The following is a 17,366-nucleotide window of genomic DNA, read 5'->3' as shown; positions in this document are numbered from 1 at the left end:
CTTTACTTATGATTTAGCAGCACAGAAGGGGATGGGGCAGCTACCATTTGCTGAGTCTTTGTATGTTAATCAGTCCCTAAATTATTAATAGAGCAAAAGAAATTATTTACAACGTGTTTGACGTAGACATGTAAGAATGTAGCAACACTACTGTCAAGAGAAATACTCATAAATCATGATATCTGTCTTGTCTTATTTATTTATTTATTCCAGCCATGCTCAGAGACCCTTTTCTCCTCCAGGCACCCAGGGACGCAGGAGGAGACTGAGAGACTGTTTAAGGGCAGAAGAGACCATACCAAGGTTAGGCACCTTTTCTAAATGCTGCACAAGGGTGATGGTTGCACAGAGAAATCAACAGCTTTAGCTTTGTTTTTACTCCTGTTGTAAACATACCTGAAGCTCTGTTTGAAAGAAGAACTTCTGTGGGCACTGGGAACAGTCATAAATTTTGTCTTCCTGCCCATGGACTGCAAAGATGTGCTGCTGCAGTTTGTTTGCCTGTACAAAAACTGAAACAACACAGTACAGTTAGTTAAGATTGCTTCATATAAGGCACCTCATCTTGAACTGCACTTCAGAGTCTTTGCAATTGTAACAGGTCCAAGGATATCTGCTAGAGAAGTGCTGATACACTTGGTTCGGCAGAATTTCCTTACAAGTAGTCAATTTAGAGTCTTCAGGCTGACAGTCAGCTTACTTCTAAAAGACTCTACATCCTGTACGGATTTTTGATATTTCACATAAAGCTAACACTGCCCACACGTAACTGGAAGAACTCAGTCATCAGACCAAAGAGAGGACGTCACTGCTCCCGCGGGAAGCCCTGGGCCCATGGCAGGTGCATCAGATGCATTTTTAATGCAGGACAACTGGGCCAGGAGAGGCCTTGATGGCTGGTATGAAATGCCCAGAACAGCATTTCTGGCAGAAATGTGAATCTGAAAGGGCAGGCTCGCCACAATTTTTAGATCTTTAAAATAGGTTGTCCATTCAATACGAAAAAGGTTATTGTTTAACATCACAAATATCACGGCATCTGCATTATGATTCTGGATTGACAATTATGCTGACTTCATCAAGGGAAATTTTGAAGTGGAACATATTGAACCACACCTTTAGCTGGTTAAAAAATATTTCTGATTTCATTTTTGTCTCACTTTACATGAATCTGTACATGAAAATGGCTTCTTCCTTCTGCAGAATTTAACACATGCACCCAGAATTTTTTTACAGCATGTTGCAGAAAGGATAAATTACCTCCCAGCTTACACAATAACCAGTTTCTCAAATCGTGGGCCTAACCCTAAAGAACACAGGTTCACCTTATTCCCATCAAAGTTCAAGGAATTGCAGGTGCTACCATTCCCCTTTTCTGACAACAGGTCCACAGCGGTATCTACATGATCCTTATCTTGTAAACAGATTGGAAATGTAAATGTTAACTACTGTGTTGAAGACAGTATAAAAGGCAGCCTTTTCATGCACCCTGCAGAACCTGGAAAAGCAAGATCACCCATGATCATTTGCACTGATGAGACAGCTTAAATGATCTACACAGAAGGAATACCTAGGAGGCTTTCAGACAGGAGTTAGAAATGTGCCACCATAAGAAAACTGGGCTTGAAGAAACCTCTGAGACAGCAGCTGGCAAAATCATAGAGCTGTACAATTTGGTCACATCAAACCTTTACTCGCCTTTACTCAGCACTGTGAGCAGACCACGAACCACCTGGTCTTTAGAGAGTCCTTGCTCAGGTGAGTAAGGGCTTGCAAGAGACAGTCCATCCTTTGCAAGTCCCACACTTGGAAACACATAGCACCTTTGAGCCACAAGGCATAATGTAAATGTTTGGAATTGTGGGGGCCATGCAGAGCCCGCTGCATGTGGCAGTGCTGCTTGGTGTCAAACACCACAGAGCTGCTCGTCAGAGCAAGCCCCAGCTTCGGACAGAGGATATTTGAATGTTTCCAAGCATAGTATTTCTTTTTCCCAGGGAAAGGAATACAGTATTTTACAAATCCCCTGAGTGTCATTTCTGGATCTAGCCATGCACGCTGAGGCTTGTCTTGGCCTCCCTGTCTTACCTGTGAAACAAACAGGGCATTTGAATGTGCCTCCCATCCCCTCAAAGCTGTGCTCAATCAGGTGACACAGGAGCTTTGCCGGAGAGTCAAACATCTGGTTACACAGCTTGCACTCATGATTGATGCCTTCCTCTGCAAGGTTCAAATGATACAACTTGTTAGTGACACAGCAGATTAGCGTCGGGGAGGCAGCAGCGGTCGGTGGGGAACGCCTGTGCTGGCACACAGGGCCCCCCGGACCCACAGCCCCTGCCCCAGCCCCAGCGCAGGACAAGCTGCTGGCGTTCAGGGGTGCAGCCCCCCCACATTTCGGCTGCGCTGAAAGCGGCTCCGCGCCTGATCCGCCGGGAACCCACGCGGGGCTCCCAGGCTCCCGACAACGCGGCACAACCCTGCCGCAAAGGGAGAGCAGCCCTGCTCTGGGTACAGATTATTAAAGAGTCAAACAGCATCTAAAATTACTTTAATAGTGTGAATTCAACCACCAACACTGACAGAAGACTGAAGTGATGTCTTCACCTCAGAGTACACTGCAAACATACAGGAGAGGAAGGAACTGTTGGAGAATAGCAGCAGCTGAGAGCAGAGTGTCTGTGTAAATTTTTGTATCTCTTGGCTTTTTACAAGGCGAAGAGAGACCACTGAAGGTATTTAAATGTAATTTGAAAGTGTAATTTCCTTGTCATATATCTTAAGTATTGAATACACAGGGTCCATTTTAAATGCCTCTATATTCTAACTGAACTCAGTGAAGTAACAATAATTATTGCTCTTGGTTCAAGCCTACCACTTTTGTAAGATTATATGCTTCTCTGTTCACTGAAGTCTGTGGTTCTGGGTGCAGCTGAGCCTTTTTTTGAGGTACTGAAGCCATGTTAAAGCAATTTTCACACATAAAACTAAACAATCCTTTGGTTTTCTTGAAGGGAGGGAGAAAGTCAGAATTTTAGGAAACATAATACACAATTTAAAAAAATCAGAAACCACCTAAAATTTTTAACACTGTGGCTGGTTTCTGCAAATACTTCCTGAAAATGTGTCTTTCCTTCACTGTGGCAACACATGAACTTCTCATGAAAACATATTTTAAAAACTACATAAATTCTTTCTTTTGTTCTACACTCAGCTTTATTTTTACATCCTCAAATATCAATGACTATTAATTTTCAGTTCCAAGATTGCTAAGAAACAACTATATTACTCCTTTAACTAATTCTTGCCAAATACATTTGGATCTTATGAAGAACGTGAGTCCTCAGAAGCACAGTCTTACAGTTGCTTCAAATTAGCTTTTTCTATCTTTAAAGGGCTAAACAGAAGGAAGGTATTGCTTCCTATGAAGCATTTGGTACTATCAGGATCCCAAAGCCCCTGCACAAGGCTTGGACAGTGGAGAGCTGCCCATGCTGCCTCGAGGCCAGGTGGGCTCTGAAACCCATGTGGCAGTGGGTGCTCACGGTGAGTGCTGGCACCGGAGCTGGGTGGGGAAGGGGGAAGCGGCATGGGGAGAAGTAAACAGGTGGGTTGGGAAGGAGATAAAAAGAGAAAAGGAAAGAGCCAGGAACAGAAAGATGAAAGGGCTGGTAGCTCCATGGCAGCAGCTCTATGAATTCCCCAAGGAGCCACAACCAGGGACTGGGATATTTCTAGGATGCCACGAGGTTTGCAATGCTCTGCTTGTGCAGCCTCCACGGGCGGGCATGTTGCCCTCTCTAATGCATAGGTTTCCATGCCAGGCCCTCTCCCCTTACTGTGGCCTCAGGCTGGATTCTCCCATCAGACCCTTGCCTGAAAAGTTCTGGCTTTGTGTGAATTTTGCAACCTACTCCACAGGGGAGAAGAAGTGGGGAAGGGACATGAGCCTCATGCTGAGCGTGCCCAGCCACACCGCTGTGTACAGCAACCAAATGCTGCAATAAACCCACAGAGGACAAAGCAGGAACTGGGGGGAAAGGAACAAATGCCTTCTACGAATAAATCAGAGAAATCATGTTTGACATTAATTTTCTACCCTCTACATACTGGGTATTTGGAAAAGAGTGATTCATGTACAGCCTATGGTCCTGTGTGAGCACATGTGTTCATAAATACAGATAGACGCATACTGATGACTAGACAGCTGCTCCTTTTCCAGCAGAAATATCTATAATTTGAGTAAAACTAAAAAAAAAACCAAAAACAAACAATGCTCAGCATTTCAGTTAAAGTATATTCTTACAGGCTTGATATGTTTAATTAGGCAACAGAGATTGTGTATTTTCTTGGCTGATCCCTGCAGTATTTTAAATAGTTAAACCCATAACAAACAAACTAAAACTAGAATGAAAAATAATAAAACATAATGGGTTCCTGCAGATCTGGAAATTTATCCCACTCGAGGCAAGACCTTTTGATTTGCAAATCCACTTCTGAATTATAAGGCCTTCTCCTCACCGGTGGGGGTTTTTATTCCACTCCCACAGGAGTCCATTATGTATTTCTTGTGTCTATAAAACCATCCAGAAAGAAAAAAAGGGGGAAAAAGTACCATGGTTAGCATGACAAACGTTTCTCTTTTCATGCATGTGTATTCAAAATATGAAAATGCCCAAAGATATAGATAGAATAGCTGCTATAATCACTCTCTCCTCTATGGCATTTTACAGTATATTATTTTACACAGAAACACAGCACATGCATAGGGATACTCAGTCACCTTTGGACAATAACTTCCTTGAATTATATAAGATCATATAGGTACATGCAAGGAGGCTTTTTGACAATGCGGTGTGACAGTCAAATGCGTGGTGCTGGGCACTAGCAACAGGAAACATATCATCCTTTCCCTCATTCTTATTCACCTTTTTTTTTTCTAGCACGACAAGCATCTACAAGAGACCTACATAACTCAAGTGAATTATGCAGCCCCTCTCATTTGTAAAATAAAATGCAGATTTTTACAGTTTGTTATGCTAGATCTTCTCCCATGTCTTCGTAAGTGTATCTGTGGAGGGATCAGTTGATTACAAGACTAAACGAGCAATGCACGGCAAACAAGAATCTTGGGTTTCTTGCCTTTTTCTGAGCTCAAAATAATAAGCATTAATTTTACACTTCATTTCTCCAAAAAATAATAGGATGTGCTCTTGTTTAAAACAAGCAGGCCTGCTGGATTCTGTCAGGCTGAAACTATGTCAGGCCAAAAGAGGAACAGAGCGCTTTGTGTAAAAGTATCATGGGGAGATGATAGTATCCTGTAATGTTTTCAGTACCTACTTTTGTCTCCAAAAGCATTTGATCCCTGGCAGACACATACTTATTTCCATACTGGTCTTGAGGGAAGCCAGTAGGAATGAGAGCTGATTATCTGAATCCTGAAGGTGAAACCTGGGTGGTGCCCACTGATGTCAAAGGCAGGCATTTGTATAAATTTGGAGGTACATAATTTACTGCCTGTTAGTGAGGATTAGTGGGTTGTGCAGACCCAGCTGAACTGCGGTGGCAGAGCACGTCGCTCATTGTTCCCAAGTTCGGGTGCGTGTGCAGGATAGTTTTAAATATGTTGATAGGGTGTTTAGTAGCACTTGTGCTGCCATCCTGCCCATTTTAGAGTGGGAATATGCTTCTCCATAAAGCTATTTCTGCTGCAGCAATGTGCATTTAATACATATTACAATGAGTCTCTAAGCCTCTAAGAGAACCAACACCAGCAGCCTCCTGGCGAGGATGCAGTATAATTAATAATGCTGTATTAAACCCATTTACTGTATCAGCTGCATTTCTAATTATAACTATATTAATGGCAATGTAAAAGTACACGTTAACACTGTCATGTACCAACACGTTATGACAACAGCAAATAGGAGATTTGAACAGCAAAAATCAAGATGGCATTGTCTTTACTGTTAGTTAAAACTTCTCTCTTCAACTTGATTTAATAAAGCAAAAATTTTCCCTTATGGAATAACTACAATAGTCCTAATTTGAGAGATCATGTAAGACAATCTGATGCTCGTTGCTGACAACAACATGTACATCCCACACTATAGCTTCCCAGACCAGTATAATTCTACTCTACTGCAGCAAATCGAGGCAATAAAGGAGAATTTCTTTCCTTTATTCAGATGTTCACATCCACGAGTTAACTGTGCTTTTAATGAACTTTGAAACACTGTGATTCAGTGTAACAAAGCATTAATATACTCTGTTCACAGAGAACCTTCTCCTGTCCATTAGATCATAAATTTGGTAGAATTAAATGGGCCATGTGCTCTAATTATGGTAGAAATAAATAGAAATTGGAATGAACACAGGGAAATAAAATGAAAACTGCATGTAACTATTCTGTTTATGCAATTCATTTCCCAGTAAATAAGTAATCAAAGGGAAAAATTTATAATGTAAGAAAAGAAGCAGCTTCCCCAGCATTTTTTCCCATTTGGCTGTGAAGGAGCAAGGGGCTGGAACCAGGATAGGAGGACAGTGATGGACACCCCCTCCAAAAACAAAGCCTGTAGAGAACCACTTTGACCCCTCATCTGCCTGGCACCACTCCACCGCTGGTTTTCATTAAAAACAATCCAAGGGTGGAAGTAAAACCCAGGTCTGAGAACACGCTGTAACTGCTCCAAGGGGATGGCAAATCTGCAGATGCTCACACCAGATGAAGACTACGTCTGCTGTACAGTCGATATTTCCTCATCGCCATTGCTGCCTAAGCCCATGACCTGCTACAAAAACCATTTGGAGCACATTGCTCCACTGCATTTTTGCAATCAATCCCAGAGGATGCAGCAGAGCCCCTCCCTTGCCGGCGGGGCAGCTGCGGGGTGAGGAGGTGCCGTGCTCTGGCCTGGCACGGGCCAGCGGCACTGAATCGCTGTGCAGCGCAGGCACCCTGGCCATTAGGCAGCCTGGGCGGCGAAAGGCAGCGGATTGATGGCGTGGCAACAGAAATGTCACCTGGGGAGCTGGGTGCCGTCCTCCCAGGGATGCTGGAGGTCAGTTACTATGGCAACGCCGAATGAGCTCAACCTTGTAACTGACCCTTATCTTTTTTTGATCTGTGGCCCCCTTGGGACCTTGGCTGGAAATCAACTGGAAAATAATCTGGTCACATATCAGAAAGAAAACTATTTATACTTATTTATTTATCCAGGTAGAGCTCATATCTCCCTTTGACAACTCTGCCAGACTAAAGACACCCGTCACATTCCCTCAGCATTTTCAGTGGCTGTGTGGAAACACCCAGCTCTGCACTGTGAGAAACCATGCCAAACCCCCGTGCCACTGCAAAATGCACACACACACAAATTGCCATGCATATCTGTGCTCATGACTCTACTGATATATTGCCAAAATCTTGCCTTGCTTTCAGCCCCCGACTTGCCCGTGTGGATAAACATACACCTACACCCCTTCTTGGATGGTTTAATATTTTATGTTGGTATCCGCTAATCATATTCTTTTGTGCTTTATCTCCCTGCTGAAATATGATTCTGCTTTGAAATATATTTATATGATCTAGAATGGCACAACACTGATGTCTTTTATGAGCCGAAGATTGTTTAATAAAATCTTGCATTTCTGCTTCATCCTTATGACAATTTTACTATTATAAGTTTTCAAGGGATATGAGAGCTGTCCACTGTGGTTAGAAACATCACTTTAATGAAAAATGATAACACAGGGCTTGGATTTTTCTAGAAACTATGTAAGGAATACCAACAAAAATACAGAGTTCCCAACATGCATTTGTATGTAATTTTGGTGGTTTTCCTTACATTTGCCTATTGATAAGACTCATTAAAATCAGTTCTGTTCTTCATAGTTTTCCAAGGGATGGGCAGCCCAGACAAGGGTTTATCAGCACAAAGGGCAATTGCTCTTCTTCAGGTGGGGACTCTCTGGGGAAAAGGGATTTGGGAAATCAGGGAATGTATTAGGAGACAGAAGTCACAGGACTTACTGGTGCTGGAGGAAGTGCCTATGGATTCCTGGTAACAAACTCCAAGGTTACTTGTGATGTACTTCTTCAGGCTCAAAAAGGTATTCTTTTCCATGCTAAATTAGCCTAACCACACAACGGGCTTTAAATGCTTTCATCATCTTAGGGGGCCTCGAGCTCAAAATATGCAGAATTAGATGCCAAATTATTTATAGGGTAGCTTGTAAGTTCACTGCCTCCAGTATATGTCAGTACACTGCAATATTAAAATGACCATCAAAAAGAAGCACGGTCCCAGAGGGACTGGGGATGAGATTGCAGGGCGTTTCCTACTGACTGCAAGTTCCTGCGCTGCTCCAGAGCCCCTGCGCCGCTCCTGGCCACAGGCTGTGTGCTCCCACTGCATTGCATTCCTGAGGGGAAGGCTGAGCCTCACACACTAGAGATGGGGCTGCCAGGCCCAGCTTCATCAACTTAATTTTCAGTTTACAAGAAAAATAAAATCTGAAAGTTCAAAGGAGTTCACGGAGTTGCGCATCATCTATCTCTGACTGCAGAGCCCCAAAGGGACTCGCCTGCAGAGCTTTATTTTAGATTTAGATATTAATCTGGGAAACTGCATAAAGATAATTTATAGAAATGCACTATACTTCAGCACAGTAACTTCACACTTTATCAGCCTTTCTCTGAAGATGCCTTTTTTTAATAGCCTATATTAAAACTTTTTGTGGACTAAAGCCTGATAGGTCTGGCTGCTCCTTCATAACAGTTGATTAAGGAATAATTCCACTGGTTTCCATGCAAAAATGGAAATGCAAAACCCATACAGGAAAAGAAACACATGCTGTCTTTGAGCGTACAACCACACACAGAATTAGCTTTATCCAAACTAATGAACCCCTAGGAACGACTAGAGTTTAGTAAGAATGCCTCATTCCCACATAATTCAACCCAAGTAATGTTTTTCAATGTTTTGAAATACTCACAGTTGTGTTATTTCAAGTTTAATATCAGTACCTGAGGAAAGTGAAGTAATGCAGCCCTGAATCCAGGGCCATGGCCACACAGCCCATTCCCTGCACTATCCTCCCTCATGCCATTGTATCGCTGAAAACTAAATACACTTTATTACTCCTGGTCTCCTCCCTGGGAGCAGCTCCCCGCACTGCTACACAGCAGGAATACATTCATCCTCTCATCCTATTCACAATATCACATTGAAGAGCTCAGACAAACAGCAATAACTAGTATCTACTTGGCATCTATTCTTCTTGTGAAATTAAAAATTAAAATTAAAACATCATTATACTCTTATTAAACATCCCACTGGAATATGCCCATGCTTTAAAAACATCCAAAGCTTTAAACTTACTTTAAATTGTTGTAAAACCCTTTTTTACTCCTTTTACAGGCCTGGCACGTTCCCCAGCCTCAGCACCAGTCCCCCAGAGGCACGAGGTGCCCTCTCCCCACCGCATCCCACCCGGGCCTCCTGCAGTGCCAGTGTGTGGCAACCGTGGTCGCACAGAGGCCCCCAGAGCTGCCAGGACCCTCCAGCCACGAGAAGCCAAAGGTAAAGCCTTCCCTCCCACAGGCAACCTCTCCCCTGCGTGGGTGCGGGGTGGCAGCTGCATCCCACAGCTACTGCTCAAAAGGCATTTGCCTTTCTGCTGGGTGCATTTTTGTGTGCTCAGAGGCAGGTTCCTGAGCTGGGGATGCAAGGCAGGGTGGGCAGCCCCCTGAGCTAACCCAGAACACCTGGGACAGCACACGGTGTTTGTTAAACACACCAACTCCCACTGATGTATATCGCTGATCTTCACATTACTATTTCCCAAGCACACATTGACATGATAGACTTTAAATCTATCGTGTAAATAATCATCAGATTAATGGCCTCTAATAGTATATAATTAACATGACAGGCTACAAGCCAGTTGTTGTCAACTGCACAGAGTAAGAGAAAGGCATAAACCACTCCCATGATGGCATCAGGGAAGCAGAAAAACCGGTAAAGGGAGAAATAGAAACAAAACTCTTAACAAAAAACCCTTCCTAAACATACAATTTGACTGAGAAACACTGAAGGTTCTTTCAGCCATCAAAACATAATAGATGTAAATCCTTTTTTTTTTTTTTTTTTTTTTTGAGTGGGAGGGTAGACTTTTATTTCTGTCAACAAAGAAAAATTCTCTTATCCCTGCATTGGTGCAATGCCAGGTGAACTGACATAAGGGGTCTTATTCTGATATTGAAAATTCTGCATAAACATGGAAATATGTATCCAGCAATGTAAACTTTACAGCAGTATCAGCTATGGTCAAATTAAAGATTACATTAGTAGAGATTATGTGGGAAATGGTGCCGTGGGCATAGAGTTAAAAGTGCAATTGAAAACCAAGCATGAGCATTGTTTTTGTGGTAGATCACCAAACACTCAGAGATTGGCCAAATGCTGCACCCCCATAATGCTGGGGCAATTTGCACCATTTACTCAAATAAATACATTTCTTTAAAATATGTATTAATTTTGTTTTCATATTAAGAAACAGTACTCCTAGGGAAAAGTCTCTGGTTAAAAAGCAATCTCTTATGGCATTGTTATCAACTTAAAGACCAAATTTCTTTGAAATACATACAGACAAGCAAAAAACCCAGAAACATCTCTCAGCTTTTTCTTGGAAAATAAAAATTATGGTTACCCAGCTATCTTGACATGAACATTTAGCACAACCACGCCAGAGCTTTCTTGTCCATCTGAGGGTTGAACACGTCACAGCCCAGTCCCAGAGAGGCTCCTGTCCCCCACCCCTACCGAGGTGCCTCCTTCACTCCTTCTCCCCAGACTAGGGCTGGAGCTCGGGGACACAAACCAGTTATTGGGGATGACAAAATGAGGTGCCACGACAAACAGAGGGAACCACAGGTGACTAAACAGGGTCTGGCTGGCTAAGATAGGTAACTGATTTTGTATGGCATGGATATATCTCAGAGCTCATTAAGTGCAAATATGCCCAAAAGAATGAACCTCCCCTATGAGAAATATTTTAAATCAGGAGTCCTAGGGTGCAGTAACGCATGATATTCCCTAAGGCAGTCAAAAAGAAGAATCTGCATGAAAACAAGAAAATATCTTAAGCATCTCTGCATTATGCAGACATATATTCTTTTACTGTGGGATTATGCACAAGTAAATGTACGGAGCATCTCCCATTGATGTTGGTGGAATTTCCTTGGTTAACACTCCCCAGTCCAGGTGGAAATCAAACCCTATGGCAGCTTCATGTTGAATAAGAAGAGAAACTGCAACCCAGTGACCTTTTGGAAGAGATCTCGCAGCTGAGCAAGGGCTCTGCATAACACAGACTGTAAAGTTACTCTGGGTAGCGCTCATCTAACAGAGAAACATGGATTACAATACATAAAACCTAATATCAAACTAATAACACCTTTACACGTGTTCTTTGTCCTGCATGTGAGCCAGCCAGCTTGCACGCTTCACATATGATCTGGACAGGCAGCACTGAAGCAGTTGCCCTGAGCTCTGCACAGGAGGAGAGCTCAGGGCCAGCACACACATCCTGTAGAGCTGCAAGGGGCACCAGTGGCAGGGAAACGTGGCCAGAAACACTTCTTCTGGGATCCTAAACTCAGCAGACTTTGGCTACTGCCTTGGTAAACAAATTGTTTTCTACTTTACTATGTGAGTAGCTCGGTCAGGCATATATGGCTGTTGGCAGATACTGTCAGTGCACAACATGGCCAGCTTGTAGGGATTTTTTTGGGGTTTTTTTAAACACATTTTCTTCATTTTATATGTCATTAGCTTTTTAATCCATTAGGGAAAGCCATGTGCAAACTCTCACGCTGCAGACAGACTCCGGAGAACATATGTGGGCTGTGACAGAAGACTTAGCATAAAAGATAAGGAAAGTCTGTATTTTTGGATAAATAAAGGGATCTGGAAGAGCCAGTCCTACAGTGGTGCCGAAGCAGACCTCTTCCAGCCACCTGAAAGTGTGAGCATGCCACGGTATTAAAACGCAATGACATCCAGGAGGCTCTGATGGCTCACTAACAGCAGGAGTCCTACACAGCTATTTTTGCTTAAACTCACCCAGATCTCAGGCTCACGACATTGTAAAGGTTTCCCAGGCTCTCTGCAACTCCTCTCATTCTTAGAAGTTACATTTAAAAAAAAATAAAATTAAATAAAAAGATACCAAGCCCCAGGCCTCTGCCCAAAATGAAGCATTAAGATGTTCCCAGCAGGATGGTGCATTCAGGGTGTGCACGGTAAAGACTGGAGCCATGCAGAGGTGGCTGAGATGACTTGGAAAGATCCAAAGGTGTAGTTGGATTGCTGTAGAGAAAGGCCTGATGTGCAATCATTGAACTTGAAAGAGACTTAGGGGTATCCACCTAATAAGTCCACATGAGAAGAACCATTTCCACAGCCCTGCAAAAGTTACTGAGAAAGAATGAAAAATGAGAGGAAAGATCAAGCTGCTTTTCAGCTGTGCCCTCAAATAAAATAAGATTCTTAATCAAGCCATCATGGAGTCCCTGCTTCAACCAAAACGGTTTCTCTCTGTCAGAGACCTGCTACCCACCATTTTATTATTTTTTTTGTGAGTTCTTATTTTAACCTCAGATTCAACAATCGGCATTAAGAAGTCGGCATTTGCTCCTATCACCCCAGAGACGTAGGGAAGATACAACCGTATATATGCAAAATAGGTATGAACTCTGATAACAAGACTTTGCCTGTAGGCAAAAATTGACTTTTTAAATGGCAGCCACTATAATAATGTTAGCCTAAGACCGACCCTTGCAGGATTTTCCTCTGCTTAGTAAAAACAAGGTACACATTGACAGGAAAAGCAAAGAATTTGCATACTGATAATATGAGGAATGTTTTGTGGGAATGGGGGAAAACAAAACCATAAAATAAAAGTAAAAGGTCTGTCCCATTGAACTACAAATACACCTGCTGTACCAGCATGGAGGGGGTGAAGTGGCAAGTCTGTAGTCATAGAGGCAAGAAGGTCTGCCAAGATCTGTTCCCTAAAGGTCATTAGTCTCAACCAGCAGCACCTGAAAAGGCCTTGGGATGCCTTCCCCACACAGCTTATCCTTTTGGAAAACTGCCTACAGGTCTAAAGCAATGGTCTAAGGGATGAGTGGTAGATCATGCCTACTGTTTGCATTTCTATTCCTTATGATTACCAACACAAAGTGCATTGCTCACAAGAGGAAGTGCAAGAACAGGGCTTCCTTTCTAATCACACCTGAGGCCACAAACTCTGGCCCCTTGAGGGAGTGCTTTGGGAGACCTGGGATGCCCCGGTGCCACCCATGTTCCTGAGCTGCCCCTGCAGCTGCAGGGAGTGGTGCCAAGGCCACCCAGCCCCAGTGTGACTGGCCACTCCCCCATCATGCACTGGCCCTAGCAGGCTGTGGGGCACATCCCGGGAAGCAGCATGCAGGCAGCGTGGCACGCACAACAGTTGAATCTTTGCAGCTAGATGAGCATCAATTATGCATTGTATCAAAATCCAAAATGCTAAAGCATGAAGCAGGCAATTCAAAGAAACAGCATGAGCAAAGCAAATGCCAAAGAAATGAAAAATATGTCCAGAACTGTGACAGAGCGCTCGGCCACTTTTCACGTAACATCATCAATCGTCTCTCATCGAAGATTTCAAGTACTTGGGAAGAGATTACAAAAATATTCAAAGATACAATATTTGTATTTTGAATGTTAATTTGACACAAAGGAGTGTGCATGAGGGAATGTTTATAATCAGCACTCCAATAAACTCACAAATGACTCTAGTATTTTATAAGCTTGTTAGAAACAAATCACTCCCTTAGCTTATATTTACTTACTGATGAATAATAAAAGGCCTCAATACACAAAGAGTAAATTCAAAATGTTTTCCTCTTGTTTTATCTTCTATGACAATACTGGAACCCTCTCGTTCAGGCTGTGATTCCCAAACATGCCTCTCCTGGTTTTACGGCTAAATATTGATTTCTCGTACAAGTAGAGGCAGCTTTGAACCTTGGTTCCTGCCCCAACCCCCCTGTAAAACAGATGCCCTCGTCTGGAGCTGAACAGCAGTGGCTGGCCTTGCCCCTGCCCTTGTGCTGCCTGGAGAGATGGTGAAGGGAGCATGTCCACTTGTGCCAATTCACACAGCAGTGAAGGTGCAGTCCGAGTGCTTAGTCTTAGAAGGAAGAGGAGAAGATACATAGGCCTTGCACACCTCCTGGAGCAAAGCACAGGACAGCAGACCAAAAGACTGTAAAAAGAGACTTTGCAATATACTCATAAACCTGCAACAGTCCTGAACAAACACATCAACTGCTTCAGTTGGGCTGCAAAGGCCTGGGTGAGGTGTCAATACAATACAGGCTTCTATGACCACCCAAATACCCTGCACACTGCTGGTGCAACAGCTCAGCAATTGACCACAGCTGAAAAACCCCTTTAGCCTGTTTAAAACCACCAGGATGTTTTAATGCAATACAAATCATGCTTCAGCAGACAACATAACACCTACACCTTCCAAATGCTATTAGTTATACACCAGCTCAAACCAATAATGCTCTAGTTGAGGGCACAGGAGACCAGTGCTAGCCATGAACCCCTGGCAGTAGCTGTGCTGTGGTACCCACGTGTGCCATGATAGCTGGATTTTAGAAGTAATTGCTGCATGGGTCGGCATGCTGGATTCATAAGCGGTAAGTAGCACAAATGGAGGGAAACAAAAGTTGGCAGAACAATGCCTCATTTTTCTAATGTAACTAAGTGCTGAATGGTAATGGGAATTGTGGGGATACTTGTCTTTCTGCTCTTATTTATCCAATAGAAATAATACAGGGATATTCTAATGCAGGTTTTTACTTAATGTACAGTTAAGCATTACACAAACATTTTATTGTGGTCTGTAAAGATGATCTATTTAGAGTAGCCGAAAAAAAATCAAACACTGCATTCAAGCATAAGTGTTTCTGGTAGACACACAAAGGCAGAGCGACTTTGCAAAGTAAATGTAACACAGGCTTTTGTTCTAGATGGCCCTGTCGCTTCATGCATAGGCATCAAACACATCTTCACCAGCCCTTAAAGACAAACCAAATGCTGCCATGGACCAAGCTGGCTGCACACGCAGCATATTTGTAATTGCTTTAAGATGCTGAAGTGAATAAACACGGCCAGGCCTACCCACAGCCCTGGCAACCACTGGCACTGCAGAGGGTGGGATGTGAACTTGAAGCAGTTTCCGTAACATGCTTGGTGCTGGGACTGGCCTGGTGGTCTTCGCAGGGAGCTGGGAATCACTGCAGTATTGCAGAATACATAACAAAGCTTGCACAACCCCTACTATTAACCATGATTCAGGTGTGCATTGAGCTGATTAAGCAATTAGTCATCACAAACATACAGCTTAGGATTCACATTTCCAGAGAACGTTATAAGACGTTTTCATTTCTAAAATTGTTAATAGCAGAGCCATGAGAATATTTTTTTTTTTTTCACCCGTGGACAAGCCATAAAGCACTGTACAGGAATTTACGAAGAAGCGCAACACTGACAAGCGATACATTTTCAAAATAAATCTCAGGGTTCCAAAGCCATGGCCACATGGCACTGCCACTGCAATCCTCCTCAGGGACAGAGACCACCCGTCAGCTCCCTCACCTGCCACTCTGGCCAGCAGCTGAAGCAAAGGGAAGGCTGCAGATGGAGCATCCCAGAGACTCTGCTCCATGGTGTGGGTGAGAGGTCTGATGGGGGAGGACCAGGCAAAGGAAGGCGGAGCACTGCTGTCCCAGAACAATGCTGCTGCCATCCCCGTCACTTCAATACCACTCCTATGGGAAACTGCCCTTGCCATGGGCTTCCCAGCCCTCGCAGGCTGTAACGCAGTACCTCCAGCACGACAGTGGGAGGTGCAGTGCTCTTGGGAGCATTTGTGTTTTAAAAGCAGTGCTGGTGTCTGAAACCCCAACCACTTAAGCCAGTAGCAAAGTTTACAGTCTGTACCCAGGTATCTCTCCAAGGCTGTGTAAAGACCAGCACCTGCAAGCCACCAGGCGAGGGGGGCTACTCAGCCCTCTGCTCTTCATCCTCAGGTGGTGCAGAGGAGTACAGAGGCACAACATCCTTGGGGGAGAATTTCTTACACATTGTTCCAAGATCAGCACTCCAGCCCCCAGAGAGAACAGTGACTAATCCCCAACCACTCAATAAACTTCATGCTAATGGATGGCAGGAAAAACCATACAATTTCTCAGAAAGGAAGATAATTACTGGGGGCATGTGAAATGCTAAAAATGCAGGAAACAAACAACTGAAGGAAAACCCATATAGGACTTGTCAGGGTTTCACAAGGAAAATGCTGTCAATGTGCCACAGTGTGTGTCAGGAACCTCAATGCTCTTCAGTCTGAAGTCACTGGGATTTTCCCTTTGGCCAGGGGCTGCAATTTTAACTCTCTAGGTCCATCTTTGATGTTATTGAAACAGAGACATGAATTTGAAAAGGAAAGAAGTCATATCATGAAGAAAACAGGAAAAATACACTTTTGGGAGGGGAAGGGTCATGGCAGTCTAAATGATTGAGTACAAAAACTATACTGCTCTCCATTTTTACAGAAGTGTCCCAAGTACAGTGCCCTCTAGGATTCTCCTCTAAGTTATCCATTTATTTCTTAAAAGCTTTTCTGGAGAAAATAAGCAGTCCTTATTTCCAGGAATAAAAACAAAACAAACCAATCCTCAGACAGCTGGCAAGATAGGCAGGGCACAGCCTGGGCTCACTCTGGAGCTGCTCCCTCTGCCTCCATGCCTAGCAGGTGTCTCTGAGGAGGGGAGCACACCAGCTGCTCTCAGCCATGACTGAAGCCAGGCACCTCAGGCATGAGTGGTGACAATCCCAGGGCTTTCTGGCGGGGACTGTCCTGGGCCCAGCACCATCAGCAGTGCTGTGCCACCCCACTGCCTGCACAGAGAGCAAGGGCCAACCCCAGCCCAGGCACTGGGGCCTGGATCACAGGGCAATGTGATGGCAATTTCTAAAGGATCACAAAACCTACAATATCACTTATGCTGTTACTGACAGGTGCTAAAGCCCACCTGTACCGCCCTATTCCTGCTACGTGCAAATAAAGTCAGAGAAAGAACTTCTCATGCCACTCTTTGTGTCATGAGTTGTCCAGTCATCCACTGGCGCATTCCCTGTGCCCGGCTCATCTGGCAGCTGCCAGCATGGGCAGGGTGGGCAGGTGGGCCCTGCACCTGTGTGTCTGACGTCGGGAACGACATCTGAGCACAGGACCCA

At 43.9% G+C, this 17,366-nt stretch overlaps 1 protein-coding gene across 4 annotated transcripts in view; it reads right to left on the bottom strand.

Annotated features, from left to right (window-relative positions):
* The window catches only part of ZNF423 (zinc finger protein 423), a 229,630-nt gene that overhangs the window by 21,143 nt on the left and 191,121 nt on the right, over nucleotides 1-17,366 (bottom strand). For all 4 annotated transcript variants that reach the window (XM_042027539.1, XM_042027540.1, XM_042027541.1 and 1 more), the window contains 2 exons: nucleotides 2,089-2,220; nucleotides 397-512 (listed from right to left, as the gene is read on the bottom strand). In XM_042027539.1, coding sequence (XP_041883473.1) covers nucleotides 397-512; nucleotides 2,089-2,220 — 248 coding nt within the window. The remainder of the gene's footprint in view (nucleotides 1-396; nucleotides 513-2,088; nucleotides 2,221-17,366) is intronic.

The sequence above is a fragment of the Corvus kubaryi genome, unplaced genomic scaffold, assembly GCF_017639235.1.
Source record: "Corvus kubaryi isolate FWS band 111438036 unplaced genomic scaffold, C.kubaryi_AGA036_p1.0 37300, whole genome shotgun sequence".
NCBI lineage: Eukaryota > Metazoa > Chordata > Aves > Passeriformes > Corvidae > Corvus > Corvus kubaryi.
The sequence above is the reverse complement of the archived record's forward strand: the minus strand, read 5'-3'. Positions and strand labels throughout refer to the sequence as shown.